Source organism: Sinocyclocheilus grahami, unplaced genomic scaffold (genome assembly GCF_001515645.1).
Source record: "Sinocyclocheilus grahami isolate Dianchi unplaced genomic scaffold, SAMN03320097.WGS_v1.1 scaffold398.1, whole genome shotgun sequence".
In the NCBI taxonomy this organism is placed as follows: domain Eukaryota; kingdom Metazoa; phylum Chordata; class Actinopteri; order Cypriniformes; family Cyprinidae; genus Sinocyclocheilus; species Sinocyclocheilus grahami.
In genome coordinates this window covers 855,402-879,084 of record NW_015505577.1, presented here as the reverse complement: position 1 = coordinate 879,084, position 23,683 = coordinate 855,402, and the positions used below count along the sequence as shown (strand labels likewise).

Sequence of the window (23,683 nt, the reverse complement as noted above, 5' to 3'; positions counted from 1 at the left end):
TTGTATCAGGGCAGTACTTGAAGGCAGACTGTTCATGACACCCCTTACAGAATTATCATTCTGAATCCAATTCATAGGCTTTTTTCATCTTTTTGTTCAAAATGTTGTTTATTTCTTTATTTTTTATTTATGAAACTTATCCACATTCAAGTGTTTAAAAAAAGAATGCATGAAACTAGAATAAAATGTTTTTGTTTACAAGCAGATACCCTGTTCTTTTGATGTTTTGTATGTTCAGATATTCATGTAACAAAATATATACAGATTAACACCTACAGTGGGTACGGAAAGTATTCAGACCCCCTTAAATTTTTCACTCTTTGTTATATTGCAGCCATTTGCTTAAATCATTTAAGTTAATTTTTTTTCCTCATTAATGTACACACAGCACCCCATATTGACAGAAAAAATGTCACTACACTTACAAGTATACTACTAGTACACTGATATTTGTATACTTACTACATAAAGTATACTTAAAAATATACTTGAACTTTACTTAAGTATACTTACTAAAATAAACTTGAAGTACACTACTTTTTGGTAAGGGATGCAGGGCCCTGCTTTACTGCCTCTGTCCGTGCTCACCTCATCTTCCCTCTTACTCTGGGGAAAAAAATGGCTCACCCAATATTGTACATTTTGTTTATCGCTCTAAAATGCTGCACGTCTGGGTCTGGTTTAGTCTGTAGGCTTTATGAATCAGTGGGGAATGAGGGAGGGTGAAGGGACATAAATAAAACATGATTTATTCTGCTAGGGGTGATGAAGCCAAAATGTCTCCTTTTCGTTCAGAAGAGAAAGAGGATAAGGGAGGGGACCCATTTTGAATGCGTTTGTTTACAATGGGTTGAGATAACATTTTTAGAGGGATTGAGGAAGGAGAATGCTGCAAACCAAATAAAGAAGAAAAGTCAGGTTATGTGGGAGTTTAGAGCAGAGTGGGAGAGAGAGAGTGAATATAAAATAAAGATGTGGAGAGAGCCAGAGATAGGAGGGGATATGGTGGTGTTCTGGAGGGGGATTTGTTAAGAGCCCAACATAGGGGAGGAACACAGGAAATGAGCTCTCCATCCTGCAGTTAAATCTGACCTTTTGGCTCATGATCAAATGCTCCTCCATCCGAATACCATAGAGTCTCTGTCCCGGGCACAGGCTGACAGAGGGAGGGAGGGAAAGAAAGAAAAGGGGCACTTCCCCAGTGTCTGTTTGTGAGTTTCAGGAATTACACAGTCACGCAATAGGGGGAGAGAGAGTCCTAGACGCCCCTCCTGCTCCAGAACAACACGTTCCCTCTGACACAAACATGCACGCACTGACCAAAACACAACAAAACAAAAAAAAAAACGGTACCTTTTCTAACTCAGCAGTAACTTAGTACTCAGCAGAAGTACTAAGGGACAACTTTGTCTGGGCATTGCAGCTCTTCTGATTCTCTTATCACTTCCACTGTGGCTGTCATCTGAGTGAGGGAATCGGGAATAGAAGAAACTGTTCTATTAATAGCTGGCTGGTGGACTGAGCGGATGGATAGAGGAATGGACAACTGAGGAAAATGACTCGAATACATTCTGCAAAATCTTTTTCAGACATACAACAAGGAGGACATCACCTCACACTTCTTGTGACTTGCTTCAGAGCACGCTTTATTTTGGGATGTTCTAACTAGGCTGCCAAGTGAACATTTCCCTTTGGTAGACCTCTCTCTCTAGTGTTTTCTTGCCTTGCCCCACAAAGTCCCCCACTTACAAGTTCTCCATGCTAGCGCTGAGCTTCGGTTAAAGGAGCTTAATGTGGATTGCCCCACGATGGAATATAGTATGACGGCTGTACAAGTTCAGGAGACTTTCCAACTGAGGAGACCTTCCGAGTTTTGGAGCTGTCTCTCTATTTCGAACCCTGTTCTCCAGCAAAAGAGTCTCAGACGATTAGGCTGAACTTGACGTTTTGTGGATTTTCTCTTAGAACTCAATATGCGTCGTTTTGACAAGCTCAAAAAATCATTTCCGTTTCTTGCTCATTTTCATGTGTACAGAGTAAGTCTGTTTTTCATTTTCTTGTGCAGCATATGCTAGGTTTCAGTGTGAGGAATAGAGCTGGGAATTTCAAGACTGACCCGTGCTTGAGCATACATGTGTGTGCTGGTTCATGTCAGCATCTATGTTGGTGTGAAACCGAATCATGCTTTTACATGTGTCAGAGCTTAGCTTTGTTCATGGATATCATCAGACCATATCAGAGCCTGACCCTAACATTACATGAAACCTTCACAATGCATTACTTACGAGCATTATGTCTAACAGTTTTTCTCACACACTGTCAGAAATCAGGTGGTTTTTTTTTATTTGTTTGCCATTTATTTAGTATTAAGTGTGCGTCCATTAATCCGTTCTTGTTGACTTTAATTGCATCATCGTAATTTTGCCAGTCTTTGTAGCCGATTTATTGTGCCTCAACATGGCAATTTATTTGTAATGTTCTTTCTTAAATTTGTGTGAAGGGTGTAACAACTCTTGGTTGTAACTCATGGCCTCTGTCCAAGGGTCATGGCAATGGTTCCTTTGGGCTTAAAGGCTACAGCCCTCTAAAACCATATTCATTACTTCAAATTGCACAAGCTTCACTCGTTGCCACTAGCATTGCTCAGTATACCTGCATTTTGGTAATACTGGAATATCCAAGTTTCGAAATGTTAGTGTTACCACCATATTTTCCAAATGATAATACCATAATGCAGAGTACCAAATTTGATTAGATATTATAGAGGGGTCTTGGTTCGTTTGGAATGCTTACAAATACTAGTGAACTGCTCTTAAACTCATGATAGAAACCAAATATAACTTCTTGACTTGCTGCAAGTCGAGTTTTGCAAGGAAAATAAGCACACTAACATACTTGTACCAGGATAATCTTTCATTTGAAAGATGCTGTCCTATATTGTATTATTTCTTTTATTGCAGACATAACTGCCAACATAATGCCAAAATATCAAAGTTTTGGTGGTGCTTCCTTCAGTTGGCTGTGAAAATGACCCGAAATTAACAGATTTAACCAAACCATTTTACAATATAGCAACAATTACAAACAAATTTTCGTAGGGATGCACGATATTACTGGAACGTTATCAGAATCTTTAAGCCTAAAATGTAAACATCACATTGGCCGATTTAAAAAAAAAAAAAAAATGCCGATATACCTTGCTGATAAGACAAATAACTCATATGTGCTCAGGGTGTGATAGTGATAAGATCACGTCAGCAGTGTGGCCATTCTTCAAGCAAACCTTTTGCCTTGATGAGGATTAGATTCACTGTTTTGGATCGCCACATTCAATTTGAGAATGCAAGTACAGAATGATGGGTCCTGTGTTCAATAGATTCAACAGTCACTAACACGAGCATCAGTGGCAACAGCAACAACAGCCTCCCCCGGGTCCTAATGCCCATTGTCTATGGCGTTTTATTTACTTAGGCTGCTGTAGGCCTACTTGTAATAAAATGAAAGTAAAATACACAAATAACATTAAGATACTTGTGTTTCTGAATAAATAAAGCAGTAATTGATGTCATAAAAGTCTGTTCTGATTTAGAGGTCAGAAGCTATAGCTTACATGATTAAAAATCACAAACATGACACTTTTGACACATACAGATTTATTCATTAATATGTAATAAATTTTTTCAAATGGATTATGAAAACTTAAATACAAGGAGCTCTAAAAGAGTTTTAGATTTTTCACAGCTGTTTTGCTTTAGACCATCTTCACCCACAGGACAAGTGTTTTTCCTCCTCTGCAGAGGCCTGGATTCCTCTTTCTCTCTTTCACACATTCCCCTTACTCTTTTGCACAGGAGAGATGTTTCCTGTATGTTGAGAGGTATATTTAAACTTTGCCTCCTAAGTTTGCAAGCCAGCAGGGTAGACAGGAAATATTGAGATATATTTGGGCATTTGGATCTGTTCCCAGTTTAAGTGTGAAAGGTTGCTGGGAAGTTCAATGTGGGGGAGGGATATGGCTGTTTGAAGATGTAGATGACTATTTTGTCAATATAAACTGAAATTTTAAATATAAAACGATATAAAAGCAGTTTTTCAGTGACACTTGCTAATGCAAGCATTGCTGGTATAGGGCTTCATGGAATTTTATTTTTTCTAAATTGTGTTTTTAGTTAATTTTTTTGGATTCTATTTGAATGGTGTAATTAAATTTTAATAATCAAAAAGCATCTAATCAATTGAATTTATAAAACTTTAACAATTGAATGTCATTGAAATAATTCTATAATACAGGTCTGTATTTTATGATTGAATACAAATCAAATATGATCAATTATCACCTGCACGACTCATTCAGTCTGATATATGTAGGTTTTACATTTAAATAAATATAAATAAATACTTGAATACATTCATTCAAAATTTTGTGGCATTCAGCGATGAACAGGAATTTTTTTTTATGACAGATTTTGCAATTTCCGCATCATGGAAGTCATAGAGCACTACTATTACTATTGCTCATACTTGAAGTTAACAAAACAAAGAGAGAGAGAACACAGAAATTGCAGTGTGTGACTATGCTCTTAATGATATTGATATTTAAATTAAAGTCAAAAAGGCACTGATCCTTACGACCCATGACTTTTCATGTGTCAACAGAGGAAGCACTTTGGGCACAAAAGGCTGCTTGTGCTCTCTCTCTTTTCTGACACTTATTCAAGAAACCTGTTGACTTTGTAACCCCTTGTTTTACATGAATATCTCGGCAAGTTTCCGCCACTTTTACAATACCGCAGCATCTGAAGATGTCTGTCTGCACAGAGACTAACTGTTTAAAAAAAGAGCTCTGACAGAACACAATATATTCACTTCAAAAAAATTTTTGTTTCTTGGATGGGTGTTTCTTCCACAGTAATGTAATGCCTTTATATTAATTATCTTAGTTTCAGCAAATGTTGATATATGATTATCTGTAGTGGTCGACCGATATATCAGCTTTAGCAGGTATTTGCAGTGACGTAAGTTTGTCTTAAAAAGTGGTGTGGACAGGGCGGGAAGGTGGTGGGTGAGGTTACATCTGCTTTGAATATTGCATACAAAAAATTATAAAATTAAAAATATTATTGTCTACACATTATTTGCTAAACTTATTGCAAAAATAAATATAATATTCAAGCACTTTTATGAAAGATCAGTAACCAGCACATCATAATTATCATGGGCCAGCCATATAGATTGCGTGCTGATTCCCTTTACGGGATGCCCTGAAAAGGCAGCTAGAAGCAGGAATTTGTATGTACAGTAGAGATCAAAATTTGAGAACAACCTATAATTTCCTAAATTTCAAGGTCACTGCTTAGTAGGGATGTAATAATTCACTCAACTCATGATTCGATTCACAATACTGATATCACGATTCGATTTTCTCATGATTTTTTCTAAAAAAAAAATTAGATTTAAGACAAATTATAAAGGAAAAGGTGTCCTTTTATTATTGCTTGGACAAAATGCTGCACATTTCTTTGTGAAACAGAAATATGTCAAATAACAAAACTAAATAGAAATTTTAAAGGGGTCATATGATGCGATTTTTAAGTTTTCCTTTCTCTTTGGAGTGTTACAAGCAGCTCGTGAATAGATAAGATCCCTAAAGTTGCAAAGACTAAAGTCTCAAACCCAAAGAGATATTCTTTATAAAAGTTAAGACTGATCCACGCCCTCCTAAAACGCCTCGTTCAAACACGCCCCCACATGTCTACGTCACTGTGTGGGAAGATTTGCATAACGCCGCCCAAATGTTGTATTTACAACACTGTTCCACAACAGTTCAACCCAAATATTCAGATGTGTACAGCGCATTTTATGGAGGACTGTTTCCTGGGAGAGTAGACTACAATGCCATCTGTTCTGACTCACAGACTGTAAGTACGTTTTCATATTTAAAGAATTTGCAATCGACGATTCAAACGCAACTTTTGAGCAGTGTAGAGTAGCGCTTGTTGTTTGTAATTTCTCCGATCACAAATGCAGACATGGTTTTATGTTTACGCGTAAAAAGACAGTACAAGTCATTATGATCCTTAATTATGTCCCCACTGGATGCAACAAATGCCTCGTTTATAATGAGTTTTAATGTTTTTGTCTCGTCGCATGTGGCAAGGGGCGTAACATTTCCATCACACGGTTGAGGTATTCGGCAAATCACAACGCACTGGATAGCTGGCCAATCAGAACATACCTCGCTTTTCAGACCGATGAGCTTTGTAAAAATCGACGCGTTTCAGAAAGGCGGGGCATAGAGGAGAAACAATAATGTACAGTATGTCGAAAATAATGTGTTTTTTAACCTTAAACACCAAATGCACAAAATAATGTTCTTTTTAGCAACATCATATGACCCCTTTAAAACAAACCCTAAATCTAATCAAATAAATAAGAAAAAAAATCTCTTCATATAAACAAAGGCTACCTGTGCTCTTTCCATTCAAAATTAGAGGCAACCACTGCATTTCAATCACAAACAAAGATGCTGAGTAATAATTGGTGTTAATCTGGCACCTGGTGCTAATTTCCTTAATTATATGACAACCCCTATTTAACTGGCCGCATTCCTCCAATTTTCACTGAGTTTGCAAGATGCTGAGCCGCTCTAAGGTGACTGAAACTCTGCGACAGGCGGTTGCCCAGATGAAGGCCAAAGGGTTGACCCTTTCAGCCAATGCAAGAGAAGTTGGTCATTCCAAATCTGTAATTTCTTGAATATTGCAGCTTTACACTGACACTAAGTCCCCCAAAAGGCTGGTTGTCCATGTAAGACAAATGCACGATAAGACAGGATAATGCAGAGACTCCTAATGGGGAATCAGTTCAACACTGCAGCTGGAATGGATGAAACCAGCATGGCGTGGTTTAATTCCAGGCTGCAACACAGGTGCAGAGGTCTTGTCTGGTTCCTGTGGTCTTGTTCCAATGGTCGTTGAGGTGATGAGGTCTTCGCAGGGGATCTGTCTCTGGGGCGCATCTCGTTGACATGGTCTCTGCTGACATTCAGGGCTGTAGAGGTTGTCTTTAGGTGCTCATCCACCATCTGGTCTGGATATGGACTGGATCTGGGTGGCTACGGTGACCTCGAAATAAGAATGAAAGAGACCAATATTAGCGAGTACATCGGGTGTTATGGGAAGTGTTCCCGGTTCCGGTTGACCTAATTAATGCAGCCTAACAATCCTTTAATGGATTTGAATTATAGAAATGCGATAGTGTATTATGTGTATGCCAAGTTAAAGAGATGGATCTTTAACCTAGATTTAAAGTGACAGAGTATGTCTGCCTCCCAAACAACGCTAGGTTGATTGTTCCAGAGTTTGGGCGCTAAATAGGAAAAGGATCTACCGCCCGCAGTTGATTTTGATATTCTAGGTATTATCAAATGGCCAGAGTTTTGAGATTGTAGCGGACGTGAAGAACTATAATGCGATATGAGCTATAATGTGATTAACCGCTCACGTGTGACATGCTCATATCGTGAGGCACCATTCACACAGAATGCGCTTTTGTGTTGACAAAGATGCAACATGGACAGTGGAATAGAAAAAACATGCAAGAAGATGTGAGTGAACTTCTTTTAATTTGAGCACTGCATTTTTATAATGTAATTTCATTCGTGAGATGCTGCAAGAGACGCTAGTGCAACAGTCAAACGTGTCCATGTTTACATAGAAAAATCAATGGAAAAGCAGCGCAATCGAATAAAAAAACCTGTAAAGAACTACTACTGTATGTCTAATATTTCATGTTTGCATCATGGTGACAGGCTGAAAGCTGCTGTTCATTGTTTTCACAGAACATTTATTGTTAATAGTCTACTGATATTATTCCTTCAGAAGTCAGAAAGAGCTTTATTACCAAGTATGTTTACACAGACAAGGAATTTGACTTAGTGACAGGAGCTTCCAGTGCAGAAGAAAGTATGGACATAGTGCAAACTAGTGCAGCAGACATAGGAATTACACAGTAGAGATGGAGTATAACACTAATATAAGAAAAACTGAAAATTAAATAATGCACTATATACAGAAGTAGAAATATATAGAAATTTAACTGTTTAAATTAATGTACAGATGTATTTACAAGTGCGCAGTTCAGAAATGTACAATTTTCAGATTCTATGTATAAAAGCAGTCATTTTGAATTTGAATTACATTGACTGTTATGAATTTTTTGAAGCATTTTCATTATAGCCTATTATTTCTGAACATATAACATGTAGGCTATAAGACAAGTTTGTACAAGATAGGTATAAGTAGTTGTAGTTCATGCATCTTTTCTGCAAAGATATAGACTAGTCATCATTAAACCAGTCTGTTCATTCAATGTTCATGTTAAAAAGATGATTCATTCATGAATGAAACAAGGTGTTGAAATTAATTTAACTTTGAGCGCCACTTTATAAGGCTCAGTCGACAATCAACGTGTCAACCTGGGTAATGGCATTTTTTCCCCTCTTTTCATATATAGCATGGCGGGCCAAATTAAAGGTCACCACTAGTTTGGGCATCTCTGACTTAAAGCAATATAGTAACAAGCTTGTATTATATTATTTGTTGTATATTTTAATCAGTTTCTGTTACTAATACCATTTCTGATATCAATATATTGCTTATCCTGCTAAAAAAAAAAAAACCCATTGCAGATAACATTTGAAGTAAAAATTTATTTAAATTCACATATTAAAAACTAATCCTGTGACTGATACGCTTCAAATCGTAATTTGAATACTGTTAAATTATTAAAATAATAATTTGTGTACTGTCTGTAATTGATTGACAGCCATAATTTCAACACATCAAGATACATTTTTACCCTATAATCCCTCACAGCTGCTTGTTCATCACTTTGAGTGATGTGCAGACTGACTAATTGAGTCTGAGTGAACTGACTGAGTTTGAAGCACAGTTTTCCCCCATGGAATTTAGCATTACACTCAAAGCGCAAACATATATCAGCAGTTGTATTGCTGTTTGCACACTTAGCAGCCTGTTATAGTGGCACACATCATATGCATTGTGTAAGGAAGTGTCAAGAACAAAAGAACAAAAGCTTAAAAGTTACACAGTCACACAGATGCGTACATGCACACAATGCCATTCAAAAGGGTGAGTTGACACTCAATCTCTCTGATCGCAAGATATGCTCTCCCCCTTCCACCCCCCACCCTCCCGGGTTTTGCCCTAATGTTGTTAAGAAGTGTCAGAGAAAGATCACCAGTGTGAAGGAGTGCAGGGGGAGGGAGAGATTGAAAATTGAAAGCAGCTGATGTCCAATTTGTTCCAACAGAAAAACGAACAAGCACAAATGCAGACCATGGAAAACAGTAGCACACTTTTATTTGTCCCAGAGCTTCCAAGCACCGATGTCAGTGCTCTTCCATCCATTTGCTGCACCACTAATCTGTTCCCCTTGTTGCAAAACAGAAGCTTAAAGGGACCGTCAATGTTCATTTGAAACGTGATAAGGACTTTGGGACTTGAGGATTTAGATTTTTATGGAGATGTGAAGACGTTGTTTTTAATCGGGTCCGAAATGGAATTAGAGATGCAGCAGTTTCTGTGAAAAGGTAAGGTCTGTGTTATCTGGTTAGGTTTGGAGATGCTCCTTTTGGGAGTAATCAAATAGCTTTAGAGAGCAGCTTAACACATGTGGCCTGGCAGGGCCAATGCCATCTGTGTTTTATGAATTTCAGGTGTGCATGTTTGTTTTTGGGTTTGTGTGTGTGCTCGCCAGATGTGCCAGAGTTAAACAGTGAAAGCCAACTATAGTTTTTTGTTGTTGTTGTTCTTCTTTTTTTCTTTGCCGCACACTCTAAACATTTAGCATGCTATCAAACGTGATTCAGTTCAATCACACTTTAGGACTTGGTCACTTGTTGTTGTCTAGTTGGACACTACTATTTGTTGTTAGTTTATTTTGCTGGGAATAGCATGAACATGCTTGCTTCTGGGGTTTTGGGAGAGTCATTATGGGAGTAGCTCTGTGGAGTTCATTGGTGTGTCTCTGTCTGTGCAGAAGTTGGGCAGCAGTATGCAGTGTGAAGAGGGCACTGAGTGGCTGCTGGAGCTGCTGATGGAAGTGCAACTGCAGCAGTACTTCCTGCGCATCCGTGATGAGCTCAACGTTACACGTCTCTCACACTTTGACTATGTGAAGAATGAGGACCTGGAGAAGATCGGTATGGGCCGGCCCGGTGAGTCCAACCAAGGTGTTTTGCTTGTAGGTTCATTACAAATAATGCTTTCCAAAAGGCAGTGTACTCAAAGAATAGCATTGACACTTATGCAGAGATACAAAACAAATGTTCCTGATTTAAATTGTGGTGATTTATTTAGTGATAACCATAGCAATGATCAAGACAAAAAAAAAAAATTTTTTTTTACAAAATAAAACATATTTTGTATTAACTCTAGGCATTAAGTCAGTGTAAATGCAAAGTGTTATCTGCCACAGCAACATTGAGAAGACAAAGAAAACAAATCAGTGATGTCTGAATATGTTTAGTAGCTTTAATAAGGCAGTGACTGGTAGGACTCACCTACGGCTGGTTTTAGTTTCATATTTAGAGTATCATTTAATTAAAAAATAAATAAATACAAATTGATATTTAAAATTTTCCATTAATGCCAATTTAAAACCTACAGTATTAATCTCATACCATTATTTATTCAGTTCTAATTAATATCATCTCTAATCTGTAAAAACTTTAATAGCTTGAGAGCCATATTTATTTTATATTTTTTATTTGCAAATACCTAAAATAGTTAAATAGATAACTTCCAATAGTTTTTGCAATAGTATCAAAATTACTACCGAGAATTTGTTTTTAATTTGACTGGTATTGATACTGTCTACTGAGATTTTGTAAGCATGACAACACTAATTACGTATAAAATATGCATTAGTTACATTAGTATATATATATATCTCATGACTCATAGATTTTCACAGAGCTTGTTGCAGTGCATTCTTCAATTCTTGAGCATAGAGAGAAAGTCATTGCCCACTCCAGTCAGTGCTTTGTCGATGATTGTTTGTCGATGTTGCTGTTAACACAAGTGACAGGTCATTGTTCTTCAAAAGGCAGGTTTGTGAAGATTCATGAAGGAATGACATAGCATTTCTGTTTGTGTCTATCAATGTCACCTTCTTAATCCAAAGGTCACCAGATCTAAATTGGTTCAACCAAAGACTGAATACCGTATTGGCCCGAATATAAGAAGACCCCCCCCCCTTTTTCCAGATGTACTTTTTTTCTCAGTAAAACACATTTTGTCTTCAATTATTTTCATATTGCATATTTCTCCTAGTTTAATTTTTGTTTTGAAAGTATGGTAAAAACTGGTAAAATGTACCAACAATCACAAAAATATACACTTTTTGATATACCATTAAAAAAAAAAAAAAACGGGTAGCCCATCTGAATTAGGACATTTAGGCTATCCATCTAATAGTAGCCTACCAAAATCTTATTAACAGTGGAAGTTAAATCTTACTGTAGTCTTCAAATCTGGGTACTGTCTCAAGGGAGTTTGGTCCCATCAGGCTAACGTGACAGTCACGACTCATGCAGCTGTAAGGTTTTCTGCTTCTTTTGTTTTTACTCACAATCTTTACAACACGCATTACATTACGTATTTCATGGCACACTCGTTTTATGCGTATTTGGCGCCACCTATTGTTGTGGGTGTATTATTGACATGTCAAAGTCTAGACCAGGGGTGGCGAACTCGAGTCCTGGAGAGCCGCAGCTCTAACCCTAATTAAAACTCACCTGCCTGTAGCGTCCTAGTAACCGTTCAGACCTTGATTAGCTTGTTCAGGTGTGTTTGATTAGGGTTGAAGCAAAACTCTGCAGGGCTGCGGCTCTCCAGGACTGACGTTCGCCATCCCTGGTCTAGACCCTGAATATAAGACGACCGCGTTTTTTCAGATGTATTTCCAAGAAAAAAACATTGTCTTATATTCGGGTCAATACGGTATTTTCTTATAATATAATTCTTATATATAATCAGTCTTTTTCTTTTCTCACCAAGAAATGGAGAAAGGTGACAAAGATGCATCTGATAAAGTAACATTTGCGTCTTTTTAATACAACAGAAGGCAATCAGTATAGACTGCTGAAACTACTATTTAAAAAGCGGGGATTTTTTTTCCCACTTGTAAACCCAGCACAAGCTTTGATTGTCTTCCAAATCTAATCAGTGTGTCATTCCATGCTCAGTATTAAGCCTTTGTGTGATGCCTGAAGTGTAAGTTGTGCTAATGTAATTTCCCTTAAGCCGGCCTGATTATTGCCAAACTCAAGCTCCTTATGGCTCTCCTATCACTCTCACTTTTCTCTCTTTTTTGGCATATGTGTCCTATTTTATCCTCTCTTCTCTCTTTCCCTCAGTAGTTTTCATTCTCTCCATTTGTTTCTTCCTGATTGGTCTTTTTATATAAACAGGAACTCTGTTTGCAGAAATGGATAATTTACAAGACAGAAGTGTTTAATTGGGTGTTCAGGGTTAAGCTGTATTGACAGCATCTGTGGCATACTATTGATTACAGAGGATAATTTGACTCATCCTTAAATTTTTAAAAACAAGCAAAATCACGCTTGTGGTACATGTGTTATTTGAACTGTAAAGTTGTCTAAATTATTCTTAATACTACTGTTCTATATGGATGCTGCTGCTGTCTGTGTCATTACTGTTTATACAGTGAAGACTATCTAGTGTCATTTTACAGTTGAATAGATTATTCAATGGCTGTAGTATTTCTATACCTGAATATTACTGTTAGACCTTCCTGAAAAACTTAAAGCACTGTTAATTTAATTTGTGTCTTGTTATTGTATTTATTTGCGCTATTGCTTGTCATTTATTTATTTATTTGTTCTTATTTTCTTACTGACTGTTTACTTGTCTTTTTTTCATTTAAAATAAATTCAATTCAGAATTTGAAATTGAACAACAAAATCACCCCATATCACTATCTATAGTTGTGCGCGCTTTTACATTTTTCCATGTATCTTTCTAACAATATAAATATGAATCAACACATAATTATAAATTGTAAAACACAAATGCATTGAGTGATGAAACATATTGGTTAGATGACTGTAATTTAAAAATGTCTAAATCAAAAAAATATTTATGATTTACTTCCTAAGGGTGGATTTTTCTCTATGAAAAGAGAATACTTTTCTGGTGTCCTTGCACATATCAAGTGACAATTACAAGGTTGAACAACTTAGCAACTTTTTTTTTTTTTACACAGGTAGTAAGCATTTTATTGCTTAAAGTACTTAACAGTGTTAATTTTTATTTTTATTCAGGTACATTAATTTGCTCCAGATGCCACTTTTGATAAAGCTGAGCTTGTTTTTAACCAGCAAAATTCATTAAATAATAATAATTCTCTCATTTGCTTTTTTTGACAGGGCAAAGACGGCTGTGGGAGGCAGTGAAGAGGAGAAAAACCATGTGCAAGCGCAAGTCTTGGATGAGCAAGGTATGTCATCAGCCTTCCTTAAACACAGTGACAGGCTTCCAGTCCAGGGTCAGGTCCCACACACATCTACACACATGCAGCTGGATAAGGGCTTCGCTTTATTCATTGGTCATTCAACTCACATGTTCCCTCAAGCACTTTAGAGTCTCTAACTTACAAAGTGTCTTATTGAACCTAAAAAGAATAAATCAAGAAGTAACATTTAAAGCACTTGACCTAGATGATTTTCACAGCCTTTCATCTTTTGGACAACAGCCTAAATGATCGCTTTTTTCAAGCTGAGGTTGAAACTCGCTGTTCATGGAGCTGAGAAGTTCAGGAATTGAGTTTCTTTAAAGTTAGAGTAAGGAAACATATTTTGTCATTGACAGTAAATTTCAGAGAGGCCTGTTGCTTCACACCTCTGAAATGTACTTAAACTTATTTTCTCTCTTTTATACATAATGCTGAAATGTCTACTCTGAGTGCTGAAGCAGAAAGTGTCGACCCAGGCCTGCTGCTCACTCCCTAAAGCATTAACCAGGTTAATGGTCCATCAAATGCTGCAGGAAGAGCCTCAAATTGGCCTCAGTCACAAGCAATAAATCGGCACAATGTGGGCCATTCTCTAGGGTTTGTGTGTGCATGTGTTTGACGATAGATTTGGAATGCAGAGGAAATTAAATGTGCAATAGGTGATTGTCTTCAGAAACATTTTTTGTTATGCTGGTTGAAAGTCTCTTCACATCCCGATAGCAATCATTAAGTTAGGTGGTCTAAATGTATTTATCTGTATTTATATATTCTGTAGAAGGCGTAGGACCAAGAAATGTTCGTCCAATCAAAACGCTCGGTCCGAGCTGCGCAGCGTCTTCACACACAGACAAAACTTACTAGAGAAGTGTGACAAAATATACCTCTGTTAATAAATACTATTTAAATTTACATCTTGCACACTTTAATGCCCTTCGTATGGAACATATACCCTCGCTTCGAACTGGAGTCATGACGGAATATCCGGTGATGTCCACTTCGCAGGGCACTTACGGTCGAATAAAAAAAACATATGAATAAGAGATACATATGAAACGTGCAGGGGGGGTGCGAGGACTGGAATTGGGAACCGCTGATGTAGCCTGTAGTAATGTTGTCTCTGGTATTCTGGTCTGTGAGCGTATATGCATTCAGGGGGCGTAGCTTTGGACGGCGATTACAGGGAGGGTGGGACGTACGTTTTCAGTGCTATCAGGCTAAAGTTAGCATTTTCCAAGATCTCCTACTGCACCTTTAAATTTATAGTTGATTCTGTAGATCAGTTTACAGCATTCTACCAAAATAAAATTTACAGCATATTGGATGATACATTGACTTTTTACAGTATTTGGTGATGATATAAAGTGTACCAATATCATACATATTGCACTGATATAAGAATTTGTATTTGGTCTGATAAACATGAAAAAGTTTGATTTGGGGAATCACTTCTTTGTTTCATCAATTAAAAAATTATAATTTGTAGTAAAATTTAGTCATTTTACTTTCTTTTCTTTCTTGTTGTATCCTTCTATCATCATGTACTCTCCATGTTACCAGATAGGTAATTCCGTGTCAAATCAACCAAATTTCAGAAACGTCCCCTGCTCAAATTTGTGATTTTTAAAAAAAATATTTTTGATGAAAAGACAAACATAAATGGTAATGAAAGCCAAAATATTAAGTGTCACTGATGAATATTTACTCAGTATTCCACTATTTTGTAGAGGGGGGTCAAAAATGCCAATTTTCACCTGGAAATTTGGAGCCAAATTACAAAAAAAAAGAAAGTTTGTAAAAAACAAAACAAATTAATCTTACTTTTAGGTCTATTAGTAAAGTCTGTTGACTTTAGCAATCTTTGTTGCATTATATGTAAATCATGACAGTTCAAAAATGGGAAAAAGCACTTTTAATTTTTTTCCCTCAATGTTTGCATGTCTGTAACTCAAAAAGTATTAGATATATTGATTTTATTGAAATTATTAATATAGTTTGACTTCATGTCTAGTAAAATGTAAAATTTCATGTAATTTTCAATGCTGTATACAGCTGATACGTATTTAAATTGAATTGTCTGAAGAATAAATAATGTTGAAACTAGAAATGTAGCTTTTTCCCCTCTATCAAAACAGCTGCATTGAACATAGCTGTCTGAGTGCTAAAAATACTCTGAAATTGTTCATATAATTCACTATAACAAGCTCACAGTAGTCTGTTCTTAAGATTCTATATTTGAGTCAGTTTCTGGGATATTTGGAAGAAGGGATTTTGCTCATTTTAACAGCTTCTGAACCTAACAAGAGTTCAAATATTGTAACTACATGCAACTGCATTGAGAACACAGTAACTCTGGAATTAAACCATATAGGGCATGAAATATGAAGATTCCAAAAGAAAACTTTCTTAGGAACCAGAACCTAAAATTATATTAAGATATATTTAATACTTTGAGTTTCAGGCATGAAAACTTTCTAAAACAAAATGTTTGGCACCCAGAGAGGTATGTTGTATGCAATTGCTTTGATAAAGGGAAACATTTTTTTGTTGTAAAATTATTTGTTCTTCATACACTATTCTTTAAATTCAATAAGTATCAGCTGTATGCAAAGTGTTTCACATTTGATTTTTGTACACATAACCGTTTATCAATTTATCTTATGGAGCCACATTAAAATCCCTTTGTTGTATGCAATTTGGAAACAAGCTACAATTTTTGTTGTAAAATTATTTGTTCATCATACATTCTTCTTTAAATGCAGTATCAGCTGTATGCAAAGTGTCTCATTATTATAATTTTTTTTTTACAATTTAACCTTTTATCAAATTATCTCATGGAGCCATATTAAAATAAATCCCAACCTTATAGGGCCTTAAAAATAGGTAAAATACCATAAAGTGTGTTAAAAACGAAAATCTAAAAGGATATTAAGATATCCATCCTTAATAGTTAACACAAGAATTGCTTTTTGTCCCATTTTTGGACTTTCAACACTGGCATATACTGCAACAAAGATCACTAAATTCAATAGATTTTACTAATAGACCCACCGGTCTCTGTGAAAAAAATAACATGATGAGGCTGGCATCTTTCTAAAGTCATTTCACATAAAGAAAATTGTCATTTTTGTCATGACTGTTGGTTTGGAGTAAAAATAAGCTAGGAGCTATATCAGACTGTGTAAAAGGAGCAGCTTGTTTTGCCCAGAATATTTTTTATTACATACAATAAACTGACCTGAATAAATGCATACTTTGCTTTGAGCTGTTTCTGTATGGCTGGTTATAGTTTGTCCTCGGTATGAGAGTTGTTTTTATAGGGCTGGATGTCTGGGTGGTGCTGACTAAAGGCCTCACTAGAGCCAGAGTCAGTTTTAACTGGAGTAAACAGCAACAGCAGTTAGTGCATTTGCAGTTATGACAGACACATTTATTAATTTCTGTGTATTTATGTTGATGTGCCCTGCTCGGTTTTTAATATTTAAAATACCACTGCAGTGTTTTGTGTCTGTGTTTGTCTCTTAAATGTGTGTTAAGTGTATGTTTGTGCCTCACTGGTATCTCAATTTCTAACAGTGTACAAAGACCCAAGGCTAGAATTAGAGAGACCACACAATGAATCAGTCTCTTCCAGCTCCATCTGATTTGCCATGTCATTAATCTCCTACTGTCACATGTATTTATGTTATAGACTGTGTGTGCTCATTTACAGTGTGTGTTGAGAGGAAGTGTGTATGTGGGAGTGAAATGCACACAGGATTGACAAATTATTGCTCTTGTCTAAACCATCAGCTTGTAGGGCAAATTCTTCTGTCTGTGGGATGAGAGGACATCTTGACCTTTGGCACCAGAAACGGCACACTTGTGTTAAATGAAGCGTGCACACACACACAGACACACATACACAGAGATATACTCTACTCCCATACATTGTCAGGAACAATTTGCAAAGATTTTACCTTTTTGGGTACAGTAGCTTGCCATTGGTGCAGTACCCTTAAAGGGACAGCTGTGTACCTTATTTAACCCTAAAAGGCACATGTTAGTAGTACTATTACCTTAAGGTACTACTCTGAACCTTTTAGGTGTAGATAACGTATAGAGTTGTCCCTTTGATGGTACTGCCCCAGCATCAAGCTTTTGTACCCCTAAAGGTACAACATTGAACATCTGAAAGTGTACATGATTGTTTACTACTTTTACAAAGTCGGATATAAAGTAGTACATGCACACAGGTTGATATGGATGTTCAATACGTCCACTTAGCCTCCACTCAGCTCTTTCATACATGTCAAATAATGAAACAAACAAACACACATACACAGACTTATTTTCTCCCTTGTGTGATGGCTTTAGTTGCAACAGTGGCCTGGGTATACAGGAAGTGGCCTGAGAGGATGAGAGCTTTCTAAAATTACACCTGTTTGTTTCCGTTCCTGGCACCAAGAACAGACTGAGTAATCTGCCTCCTCACTCCACTGTTAGTGTGTGTGGGCATGCTTTAGCTGACACTTACCCTTAGTAAGTGTTCTCCTGATTCAAATGTTGCTCTCGTGCAAATATGTGTGGATGCCTATATATGTTTGTGTTTTGTGACAGTTTTGGTGGCAATTACTACATGGACAGTAAAACCTGAATCATCAATATAGTGGAGAATAGCCAACAATTCCCACTTTTAAACAGCATAACAAACATACTAATTAATATCTTAATAAAGATGTAAAAATACAAAAAAGGGTCAGGAAACGAAAATATCATTGGCTCAGTATACAAAAGTCAATGGACAGTGATGAACCGTGATGGAAAGATGCATTTGGATTTATTACTCATTGAGGCATTTGTCAGTGTGTAATATATGTTTGCTATGTGTATGGTTATCAGACAGTAGTCTAGGGTTCAAGGCTCTGTCTAGATCCTCTATATTCACTCTGCTCCCAGTTCAGTTCTTCTATTTTCAGCCTGTCTGTCAAATCCAGGCTCTCACTCTCAGGGCTACAGACATTGCTTTCTGACCTTCTCTATTTATGTTTTCTCCTTTTTTGTAGGGTCACCTCTCCCTCTATTCTGATCTTTCTGTCTTTTTTTTAATGGGTTAAAGTCAGAGTCACCTCTCACTCCTCCACCTTCCATTCCTGTCCATCCTCCTTGTCCCTTGAGTTTGTAGCCCCTGGCTTCCCTCAGCCCACACTTTGGTTTTGATAGCTCAGCTCTCCTTGGCCAACCCACAGGCTCCTAATACAAAGTGCCTCAAGAGCCGATAATCAGTTAGAAAGAGCAGTCCTTCGTGGAATCTCTCTTTTTCACATAATGCGCTCTCTTTTATCGTGATTTCTGCTGCTGTCCTTATTTTTGGTTTTGGAATGTTCCCTGTTAGTACATATTACAGCAATGGGATAGAGACTGGCCAGGGAGTCCTCAAGTTTCTGGTACACATTTGATGCAGTTCTGGCTGCACACAATTAAAACATGGTTTGTGCACATAGGTTGCTAAGGGCTTTTATTTGTCACTTATAAATGTTGACTTTGTTGTTGTTTATCCCTCAGGTGTTCAGTGGCAAGAGACCAGAAGGAGACTTCAATCCCCAGCCGGCCAGTACATTCCGAAAACTCACTGCCACACCACCTCCAGTGGATGGCCAGCAGCAGGTCCTCACCTGTCTCATAAGTGAGAAAGACCTGGCCCTTTTTGAGAAACTGGGCGATGGCTCCTTCGGTGTGGTCAAGCGCGGAGAGTGGTTCACACCAAATGGAAAAGGGGTGAGTAGAGCTGCACGATTAATTGGTAAAAGTTTACAATCTCGATTTACACACTCACACGATCTTATTCCTAAATTACAACGATTCAGCAATGTCTACTCGCATTGGAAAGAAAAAAACACGCACCATCATTCATTAATATGGGCAGCAACATAACGCGCTGCTCAGGCTACGCTGATGCTTGTGCACTGTGAAACATTCAAATCTGCGTTCGTGCTGCAAAGAATGCGTTGCAGCACGAATCTGCATTCGTGAATTTATTCAGAATCATTTAGAGTTCTAGTGGTGATTTTGGGGAGAGGTGAAAGGATGAAAGTGTTTGGAAATACAGAGGGAGCTTTGTTTAAAAACATCAGCTTTGCAGATGCGGACTCAGTCATTCATTGCGATGTACTCAAGATGAGGATTCAGATTGTACCATTTATATTTGAGTGATATGTTTATCTCTTTTTTTTTTAATCTCCATCACTTGAAATCTATCAAGTGACACCATCAGAAATGTATGACTATTGCACATTTTTTGGCTGGAAAGTTGTTTTTTGCATTCAGAAACTCAGATCAACAAAGAATGGCTCTCAGACACTTTGTATCTGTGGTCCCACCTTTCCCTTAAAGTGTTCCATGGCTCCATGTGAACATCCTGTTTCAGGGCTGATCTCTATGTGTCATTGTAGCAGCTGTGCTCTCCAGAGGAGGTTTGTGGGAGAGACGGGCCTCTAATGACCTGATGAGGGGTCAGATGTCGTGTGAACTGAGCCGGAGGCTGTAGTGATAGTGTGTGTTGCACACCAAAGGGCTCTTTCCACATGGGACTTGAGTGGGAACATCTTTCCTGTGGCCATCTGTGCAGATCAAACACTGCTTCATTGCGCTATAGAGAAAAATGTCAGGACCGAGCTGAGATTTGTCAACTGCTCTTTTCATACATGTAACATTCAGACACCCTCATCCAACTTAATGATTATAGCCTTTTAGGCAAGCATCACTATTACTGTTTTTCAAACATGGAGATTAAATTTGAACAAACCCCTGACTCTGTGCGATACTTGTCCTGCATTGTTTATGTTCTACTCTGTACATGCTTATTATGCTATTACTTTTCTGACTTGATTGGACTTAATCAAACAGTTTTCATATGCAAGGCAATTAAGCAGATGAAGAAAATGTCCTACACAACTGAAGCAACAGGTGGACAACATAAAGTGTCAAATTCATTCTAACAATGTATGCACAGTACCGACACTCTACCAGATACAGTGTTGGGGGCTGATCAAAATTCTTTTGCACTGCCCTTAAATGCATAGTTTCCCAAAACCAAACCTTCAAAAATCATTATTCAGGGACACACTTAGCATTGACTAGAAGATACGTTGTCTATAGGCAGTTTTCAAGTGTTCATTTGTCATTTTGTGGTTTGATGCAAGTCTCTATCCTATAAAGGAAATTGCTGCACAAACTGAAATGAGACTTTTTTTATGCAGTCATATCACTTTTTTCCTCACAAACACGTAAACTCTACAAAAGAACTTTGTTCGTTCTTGAAGTTCAAAATCTTTTGTATCTAACTTGCCTGTGCGGTGATTAGATTTGCTGTTTTTGATTGACACCTACTTTGAACTTACAGAAGAATGGCATACAGAAAGATGCAATTTATTTGCGCTATTTACAGTTCTTTCTAAATATGTAAAAATCTATTTAACAGTTAAAATCTATTTAAACTCATGAAGTAATGCAGATGGGTCTGGCCATAATTTAGGCAGAATAATGCCAGACGTTACATGATTACTTTCCAAAAGGTGGAACTTCAGCCACAGTCCAAGCTGGCGCACAGGGAATAATGTTGCTCTGTGATTATGCTCTGAACTTCAGTGATAACCAGCAACAGTGTAGACACAGGTCTCAGAGGAGGTCATTAGTGTGTCTGGGATTGTGATGTATACAGGTTAGTCCAGCTGCTGGGAGCTCTCTCCAGCAAAGGCTGATGAGTTGGCCCTCAAAGTCACACACGGGGACTTATGATGAATTTCTGTTGATTTGTGTTGTGAGTTGTTCTTTCAACATGTCCTCCTCAGCTCAATGTGGCAGTGAAGTGTCTGAAGACAGACGTGCTCAACCAACCAGATGCTCTGGACGACTTCATCTGTGAGGTCAATGCCATGCACTCTCTTGACCACCAGAACCTCATCCGTCTCTACGGAGTCGTCCTCACACACCCCATGAAGATGGTGAGTGAGTGTGCGTGTTCACATCTAAATCAAATTGGTGGCAAAGACAGGGTGCTAAAGTATCAAGGTCTTGAGAAGGGAGGGGTGAGCTAAAATAAGGCCTGACATTTGCATGCTCTCTTAGACTCATTATTTGCTGACACTGACTTCTGGAGTTATTCCTGATTGGCAGTGTTCATTGTCTCCAATGGCAAGATGCTTCTTGTCAGAGCACTTTTTCAGTTGTTATGAAATGAAACTTAATATTGTGACCCTCTTCTCCCCCTGCTTCTCTTCCATGAATGACCCTCTTTATTACCCTACTTTATCTAAGGTGACTGAGCTTGCGCCTCTCGGCTCCATGCTGGATCGCTTGCGAAAGACCCTGGGCCATTTCCTCATTTCCACTTTGAGTAATTACACCATCCAGATATCCAATGGCATGGCCTACCTAGAGTCCAAACGCTTCATCCACCGAGACCTGGCCGCCAGAAACATCCTCCTGGCTTCCAATGAGCATGTCAAAATTGGTGACTTCGGACTGATGAGGGCACTGCCTAAGAATGATGACCATTACGTCATGCAAGAGCATCGCAAAGTCCCATTTGCCTGGTAAGGGAGAGGGTTGGAGAGAATGGATATATATTTACAATTTAAGTGTTTGTTTGCATGTGGTTTGAATCTTTCGAGAAGGGATATGAAGAGCTTTAAATGATTTGGTGATTTTGTTTGTACGCAGTGACAGGCCAGAGCTCAGGATTGAGATTGAGTTTGAATTAGGTCATTGTTTGTGGCCCTTGATTTGATTAAATGAACTGTGCATGATCCTCATGTCATTTTCCCCCTTGTTGAGTTGTTTATTTACGGGCATTTTATTCTACTGACCTAATTTCTAAATGGTGTTTTTTTTCCTTACATAGGTGTGCTCCAGAAAGCTTGAAGACACGCACGTTTTCTCACGCCACAGACACATGGATGTTTGGTGTGACACTTTGGGAAATGTTTACCTATGGTCAGGAGCCGTGGCTGGGTCTAAATGGTAGTCAGGTACCCCTCCTCATACACTCTGAATTTTCCAATTATAAACATCTGCCTAATAAAAGACCAGCTTTGATATTTGACAGTAATCCCATAAATCAGACACTTAGAGCCTAATATTGGATTTGCTTCTCAATAGTGATCATTATTGCATTTATTTACTGAGTTAGACAATCATGAGAAAAAATAAAATATGTGTTTGTGACAGATCCTCCACAAAATAGATAAGGTGGGTGAAAGACTGCATAAGCCTGAGGACTGTCCTCAGGACATCTATAATGTCATGATGCAGTGTTGGGCCCAGAAACCAGATGACAGGCCCACCTTTGTGGCTCTAAGGGAATTTCTAGTGGAGACCATGCCTACAGACATGAGGGCCCTGCAAGACTTTAATGAACCTGACAAGCTTCAAATCCAGATGAATGATGTCATTACCATCATAGAGGGCAGGTGAGCTCTTATACCATAGAATGTGATGGGGCTTATGGATTTATGATTATGACATTCATATTATAGTGAATGATTTTAGGGCAGAAAAATATGAAAACAAGTCTACCCCAGTGGTTCCTGGCGTTTACATAATTTTTCCAGACATTCATGATTTACTAGATAATAATAATGAATAAGAATTTTTAAATTTTTACGATTATCCGAAAAATATTTAGTTTGGCATAACTAGAAAAATGTATGTTCATTATAAAAATGCCCATGGAAATTAAAGGATAGTACACCCAAAAAAATAAAATAAAATCTGTCGTCATTTACTCACCCTCAAGTATCCAAACCTGTATTAGTTTCTTTCCAAACAGCTCACGGTAGCCATCGACATAATATGAAAAAAAAACAAAAAAACAATTTAACTCAGTGGCTACCATCAACTGTTTGTTTACCAACATTCTTCAAAATATATTCTTTTGTGCTCAAAAGAATTCAGGTTTGCAACAACATGAGGGTGAGTAAATAATGACAGAATTAAAATTTTTGGGTGAACTATCCCTTTAAACATGTGATTCATTTGCATGCCTTTTCCAGGTCTAGAAATAACACTTCTAAAATAGTTTTCTCATATAATCAGGTGTTCCAAGATTGTGAGAATCCTGGATCTTCAAAGGAAACAGTTGTTGAGG

General features: G+C 37.6%; 1 protein-coding gene across 3 annotated transcripts in view; it reads left to right on the top strand.

Annotated features, from left to right (window-relative positions):
• The window catches only part of LOC107550440 (activated CDC42 kinase 1-like), a 42,418-nt gene that overhangs the window by 4,653 nt on the left and 14,082 nt on the right, over positions 1 to 23,683 (top strand). Inside the window, exons 1-8 of one of the 3 annotated variants that reach the window (XM_016231716.1) lie at positions 1,312 to 2,036; positions 10,063 to 10,240; positions 13,475 to 13,545; positions 19,102 to 19,314; positions 21,387 to 21,539; positions 21,853 to 22,130; positions 22,439 to 22,565; positions 22,765 to 23,006. In XM_016231716.1, coding sequence (XP_016087202.1) covers positions 1,974 to 2,036; positions 10,063 to 10,240; positions 13,475 to 13,545; positions 19,102 to 19,314; positions 21,387 to 21,539; positions 21,853 to 22,130; positions 22,439 to 22,565; positions 22,765 to 23,006 — 1,325 coding nt within the window. In that variant the 5' untranslated portion in view covers positions 1,312 to 1,973. Of the gene's footprint in view, positions 1 to 1,311; positions 2,037 to 10,062; positions 10,241 to 13,474; positions 13,546 to 19,101; positions 19,315 to 21,386; positions 21,540 to 21,852; positions 22,131 to 22,438; positions 22,566 to 22,764; positions 23,007 to 23,683 lie in introns of those variants that run through there. The other 2 variants (XM_016231717.1, XM_016231715.1) reach the window with 2 other exon arrangements.